The sequence below is a fragment of the Pteropus alecto genome, unplaced genomic scaffold, assembly GCF_000325575.1.
Source record: "Pteropus alecto unplaced genomic scaffold, ASM32557v1 scaffold131, whole genome shotgun sequence".
In the NCBI taxonomy this organism is placed as follows: Eukaryota; Metazoa; Chordata; class Mammalia; order Chiroptera; family Pteropodidae; genus Pteropus; species Pteropus alecto.
This window is the reverse complement of record NW_006434709.1, coordinates 1,380,319-1,386,817: the sequence shown is the minus strand read 5'-3', so window position 1 is coordinate 1,386,817 and position 6,499 is coordinate 1,380,319. Positions and strand designations below refer to the sequence as shown.

The following is a 6,499-nucleotide window of genomic DNA, read 5'->3' as shown; positions in this document are numbered from 1 at the left end:
TGGGGCTAGCTGATCGGGACAGACAAGTGTGTGGAGAGGATCAATGAGATGGTGAACAGGGCCAAAAGGAAAGCAGGGGTGGACCCTCTGGTACCTCTACGAAGCTTGGTGAGTCGGGTAGAGCGTGGGGATTAAGTCACAATAACACTGAGACATCTAGTTTGAATTAGATGAGTCTGACAACAACTGCAGAGGGACAGGCCTTGGGGTCTTAGTCTTTGGTCTAGAAACTCACATGATCTCATCCATTCTGCGGCGTTAGTTGTCACCTAAACATCACAACAACTGGAAGAGCACAGGGCTTTGGAGAGCCACTGAGAACTTGGTTTGTCACTCAATATCTGTGTGACTTTAAGGTTACTTACCTTCTCTAAGCCTCAGTTTACTTATTTGGAAAATGCAGGTAACAGTAGCTACCTCAGAGTTGTTGGGAAAGTAAAATGACAACACATCCCAGGGTGGCTAGCAGAGAGCCTGACCCATAAGCACTCATTAAATGTTTGCTGTTATTTCCAGCTCAGGCCTTTCTCCCAAGTTGCTATAGCTTTGGCTACCTCCTGAACTCATTCTCAAATGTTCTGCAGGGACAGCCAAACCCCATGTATTCCAGACCGAGCTTATCTCCTCAATTTGTTCCTCTGGCTGATTTTTCTGTTAAGGATACTGTTGTCCTTTCAAGCTCCAAATGTGGCATTGTTGAATCCCCTCTTTCTGTCCATTCCCAGTCCAAGTTCTTCTTGCAGCCTTTGTATGGGTCATTGTGTGCGACAGAAGGAGGACTAGGGCTGGATAAGCAGGGCCCAGATGTAGAGAGAAGGGGGCAGATAACAGGAGGGGAGGGGTTTGAGAAAAGAGCTGGGTCTGGGACCCTGCTCCATTCACTTACCTCCCATGTGTCTTAGGGCCTATCTCTGAGTGGTGGGGACCAGGAGGATGCCGTGAGGATGCTGATGGAGGAGCTGAGGGACCGATTTCCCTACTTGAGTGAAAGCTACTTAATCACCACCGATGCCGCTGGCTCCATCGCCACAGCTACGCCAGATGGTGAGGAGGTGGTGGGAGGGTGAGTTTGAGAACTGGTTTTCTTGGGAAAGCCCCATGGATGTAGTTGGCAGAACTTGTCTTGCAAACATCTAGAAAGCAACCTCCGTCATTAGTTTAAGTCCCTGCCAAAGCAAGGACTGGACAAGAAGGAGGGAAAATTGGTATCTTGATGAGAAGCAGGGAGTGGAGTTAGCCATAAGACTCCATCCCAGAGAAGGGGGCCCTGAGGCTGCCTAAGGAAAGCAGTAAGTGTTGAGAAGAAAGTGGGAGGAGCTCTGGTATTGTAAAGGCATGGCTACCACAAGATTGGCTCTTGAAGCTCAGCTGCACGGTATTGGAGAAGTTACGGAATTCTCTGAGTTTCAATATCCTCATCTATAAAATGGAGGTAATTGTACTGATAAGGTGATTTAGAGTATTGAATGAGTATCACTGTGAGCAGGGTCTAGCACTGCCCCTGGCACATGGTCAGTACTCAGGAAAGCCTGGCTGGGCGAGGAGACACAGACTCAGTCCTCTCTGTCCCCAGAGAAGGGCTATATGTGATTGGAGTTTCTCTGAGAGCCAGCAGGCCCCCTCCACCTCCCCCCCCTCCAAACACACATCCTTTCATAGCTGGGTCAGTTTTTTTCTGTAAGACTAGGTGGTGATCCTTTCGCCTGGGGCTGGTTTCTGTCCTGTTTTTCCTCAGTTGGAAACTGCTCTGTTCAGGTCCTTGGCTGCACTGAGCCTCCCGTGCCCTTTCCCCAGGTGGGATCGTACTCATCTCTGGGACAGGCTCCAACTGCAGGCTCATCAACCCCGATGGTTCTGAGAGTGGCTGCGGCGGCTGGGGCCATATGATGGGGGACGAGGGTTCAGGTGAGCTCATGCTGACTGGTCCTGGCTAAGGGTCCTGGACCCTTCCCTTCCTGCAGCTCCCCATCTTCTTTCCCCTGCCCCCACGAGGCTCTCTGGGCATAGCTCCTGAATCTGATGGTTCTGAGTACAGAATAATGACTGAGGGATCTTAGAGATGCAAATACTGCACCAGTGGCAGGCCTGCTCTTCAACAGTGCTTTGCACCCAGGGTTCAGGTTCATGCCTCAACATAATAGCTTGCTGCCTACCTATGTTGACTTTTGGAGTCATTAGGGAGGAATCAACACTGAAGGTTAAGGCCATGGGGGCCGGGAGATGCTGTAGCAGTCTGCTAGTGGGAAGGGAGTATAGAAGCTTTTCCTGCTATCACCTGTTTATAGGCAGCATATATATATTTTCATAGGGGTCCTTGGGATTCAGCTCCTGGCAGTGATCCAGTGGTTTGAGTATTACCTGGTGTGACAGTATTACCTGTTCTGTCTTCCCCCTCCCATTTTCCTTTATGTGGATCAATCAGATACAGTTTAATTAGAGGCCGCCAGGCTGGGAATTGGGACACCTAATTTGCTGTAATATACCAGCTGATCACTAACCCTGCCTAGGTCTGAGTTTCCTTCCCTGTGAGCTCAGGCAGATTGCCCCATTTTCTAGCCCTTTCTGTTCTCCACAGCCTACTGGATTGCACACCAAGCAGTGAAAATAGTGTTTGACTCCATCGACAACCTAGAGGCAGCTCCTCATGACATTGGCTACGTCAAGCAGGCCATGTTCAACTATTTCCAGGTACTCTCCCTGCCCCCAGTAAATATGCACACCTGGGAGTGAGCAGGAGTGAATGTAGGCGAGGGACTAGGTGAGCCAAAGGAAAGTCAGTGTAAGTCACGGGTCAGAGCTGGAGGACAGAGAAATCATAGGTGAAGACAGGATTCCAAATGATGTATGTGGCGCATTCCAGGAGGGTGTCAGGCATGAGGAAGGGGTAAGTTGGAGACAAGCGGTTGGCCAGACTTCATTCTTGACCCTGCTAGGTGGTGAAGGCGGACAACATTCTAAGCTGGAATGAGAAGTGCAGAGTGAGATCAGGAGACAGTGTTCACAGACAGACAGCAGGTAAAGTCTGAACAGCTGTGTTGGACAGGAAGCTGCTTCTGGCCTCTATGGGTCAAGAAGGAAAGCCATAAAGAGGAGGACAGGGACAGTTCCTGGGGGAGGTGTAGCATTCTACCCAGGATATGGGGGATTGATTTTACTTCTTGTCTGGGCTGTGCTCATTTGTAGTGGGTTTGGAAACTTATCTCTAGCTGAACCAGAGGTAAATAGTGGGAGAGGAGGAGGAAGAGACGTTTATGTGATAGACATTTCTCTGAATGAGGGCCACTTAAGTTAGCTAGGGCCAGGGAAGGAGATTAGAAATGCTGGAAAGTAGGACCTGTATTCTCAAGGCTAAGGGGTTGGTAATTAAAGAGAAACTGGCCTTGGCCAAGCTGGGGAAAAGGAGGGGCCAGGAAGAGAAATCACTTCCTATAGCAGTTGCTGTAGGAAGTGGAATTAAAGTATCCTGACTCAACAGATTGGTTCTAAACCCCACAAATATGTCTCCCATTCCCTCTTATCCTTTGGTCATTTTTATAAGGTAGTTACAAAGATTAAATGTAACGTGAATCATGCTTAGTACATTGCTGGGGGTGCTCCAATTTTAGCTCTCCCTTCTTCTATCTTAGTAATGTATTCTGGGAATCACTGATTCCTCAGGATCTTCAGAGATATTATGGGTGGGTTAAGTTGTGGTGGAAGAAGGACCTGTGGTCAAATAAGTTTGGGGCAAATAGATTTCTTAGGGTTCAGGGCTTCTCAGAGCCTTTAACTTGTTAAGTTGCATTGTGACTCTCTAGGGGAGAAATGCAGTGTGCAGTAGTCCTTAGATTCCTTTGACCAAAGAAGTCTTTTCAAGAGCACCTCAAGGAACTATAGAACACTTTGGTGAGCACAGATCTGTGCTCTGTGTTGTATCCAAGCTAATCTGTAAGGAGCAATGGCATTTGTGTTGGAGAACACAGAACTTCTCTCAAATGAGAAATCTCAAATCCTTGCACTCTAGAGTTCAAAAAACAAACATTTCAGCTTTTCAAACAGTAAAGATATCAGGAAGGTCAACTTGGGTAAACAGGCAGAATTTTCCTTTGCTTCTGATGACTGTCTTGTGCCCCTTCTCTTTCAGGTGCCAGATCGGCTAGGCATCCTCACTCACCTGTATAGGGACTTTGATAAATGCAGGTTTGCTGGGTTTTGCCGGAAAATTGCAGAAGGTACTGAATGTGGGGTGGGGCTTTTTCAGCCTTTGTTCCCCCAAAGACCTACCAGAGAGGAGTTTGGGGTGGAGTAAAGTTCAGCTGGGGACTAGAAGCCAATTTAATTTCCCTTTGACCAAATAACCTCACTTCTCTGCCACCATGGGCCTTGGTACTGGTGAGCCTTGGGGTAGAGGCAGAAGGACATGTCGGTTGTATTGACAATTGTTTTATACTACCTCTGTTTCTCTTCTTGATAGCTATCATGGCTTGTGCAGGCTGCGTGTCTGTTTCTGAGAAATTTATGAAGCAGTTGTCTTTTGGGCAAATCTATAACTTCTTTTTGAAACCAATGATACCCAAAGAACTTGGGGATCCTGGAGAGGTTAGGCATATTTGGTTGGGTCAGGAGAAGCTGAACCGTAGGGCTTGTCTGCACTTTGTTCTTTCTCTACTCTATGGTCCATACTCACTCAGTTTGGATTCTTGCAGCCTCAGGGCACTGTAGGACCCTCTTAGGTCCTGCTGGACTGAGGCCCCTTCAGAGCAGAGCTGGGAAGGAGCTGAGCAACAGGATTTAGGTGGGGGCGCCCCAACAGGAGCACCAGCCAGCTGCTCAGATATGGTTCTGGGTTCCCAGAGCTGAAAGACCTTCAAAGACAGACTCAATAACTCAGTGTAAGCTAGAGTATGAACCAGATGCCAGTGTACTTCTCTAGTGGGGGGTTGCCCTTCTCAAGTGCCTGGAATGAGCCATACAGGACACCTTCCTAGGGTAGAAGTACCTGGTAGGGGTAGGGGGAGTAAGGATGGAGTGGCAACTTTGGAGGCTGGCTTACCCATATGCCATGAGATGGGCATCCATTCCTGATTGGAAAAAGACTTAGCTATGGGTACTCCCGCTGTTGCTGCCCTGCAACAGTGAGTGACAACAACTGAGGACTGGTGGTTCCGTAGGTACTCACCACTCCCCTTCTTCCCCCGCACCCCAGGTGCTCAGCAGGGAGATCCCCTTTCCCGTTATATCTTCAGGAAGGCTGGGGAGATGCTGGGCAGACACGTTGTAGCAGTATTGCCTGAGATTGACCCGGTGAGTCGAGGTGGGAAATGAAGACTGGGAGCTGCTGGGCCAGATTTGGCCCTTCTCGTTAGGGATGAGACAATCCCATCAAATTCTTTAAACTGGTTATGATTTTAAATGAACTTCGATTTGAGAAAAATTCTGTAGAAAGTCTGTAACACAAAAAAGTTCTTTGGTCCAGGGCCTCCCCTCTGGCTGGTTCATGATCTGTATTTATAGGTAGTAAATTGGTTTAATGTGGTGCATGTGCTGTCCCTTCTTTCAGTTGTTTCTACTATCTCTCCCTTTTCTTTTCTTCCTGTATTGTTACTTGACATTTTTTCCTTTCCCTTCTCTCCCCTGCCTTTATGAATCTGTTTTCCTTCCTTTTTTTCTTGAGCCCACCTTCTGGTTCTTGATCAAGAGAGTAAGTGGGATAGGTTGGGCTGGTCTTAAGAAACTACCCCCCTTAGCATTGGAGAGGCTTGGTCACTCCCAATATCCATTTCTGCTCTCTGCCTAGGTCTTGTTCAAAGGAGAGATTGGTCTCCCCATCCTGTGTGTGGGCTCTGTGTGGAAGAGCTGGGAGCTGCTGAAGGAAGGTGAGTATGGGGTGGGAACAGGAGGGGACTGGCAAGGATGAGTGATGGAGCTGGAAAAGTAGTGACTTGGGAAAGCTGACAGGCCACTGATACCTTAGGCCAAGGCTCTCAATCTTCGCTCTGCCAGGGAGCCCATCTAGCTTCCTTGGACTCTTAAAAAGATGTTCTTTTCTAAGTAACTTACTAAAGAAGCACCATTTTTTAAAAAATAAAGACAAATCTAACTGAAAATCAGAGCTTCTGACCAGCATGTGGTGACAGCCCTAGTCAGTACAGTCCTATAGTCCTGAAAGTAGCTCAAGGACCCCTGTTGCTACCTTGGAGATCCTGACATCGGGTGCTGGGGGCAGCTGGCTCTAGTACCTTACAGCCGTTCCTGGGCTCATGTGCCATGGTGCACCGTCTGTTGGGGATTTGGCATGTGGGCCCCTCTGGGACCTCCGTAGGAATGCCTCAGGGCTTAGGCCTCTTCTCTCCTTCCTCTTTGTCCCTTCCTCTTTGTCCCCACCTTCTCCCTGGTCTCCCCCACAGGCTGCTGGTCTCCTCTCATCTCTGTCCTCTGCATTCTTTCTCTCCAGGTTTCCTATTAGCGCTGACCCAGGGCAGAGAGATCCAAGCTCAGAACTCCTTCTCTGTCTTCAGCT

The 6,499-nt window shown here is 48.5% G+C and overlaps 1 protein-coding gene across 1 annotated transcript in view; it reads left to right on the top strand.

Annotated features, from left to right (window-relative positions):
• The window catches only part of NAGK (N-acetylglucosamine kinase), a 10,937-nt gene that overhangs the window by 2,086 nt on the left and 2,352 nt on the right, over positions 1–6,499 (top strand). The window contains exons 3-9 of the mRNA XM_006909504.3: positions 10–108; positions 903–1,044; positions 1,795–1,905; positions 2,576–2,688; positions 4,124–4,211; positions 5,186–5,283; positions 5,777–5,855. Coding sequence (XP_006909566.1) covers positions 10–108; positions 903–1,044; positions 1,795–1,905; positions 2,576–2,688; positions 4,124–4,211; positions 5,186–5,283; positions 5,777–5,855 — 730 coding nt within the window. The remainder of the gene's footprint in view (positions 1–9; positions 109–902; positions 1,045–1,794; positions 1,906–2,575; positions 2,689–4,123; positions 4,212–5,185; positions 5,284–5,776; positions 5,856–6,499) is intronic.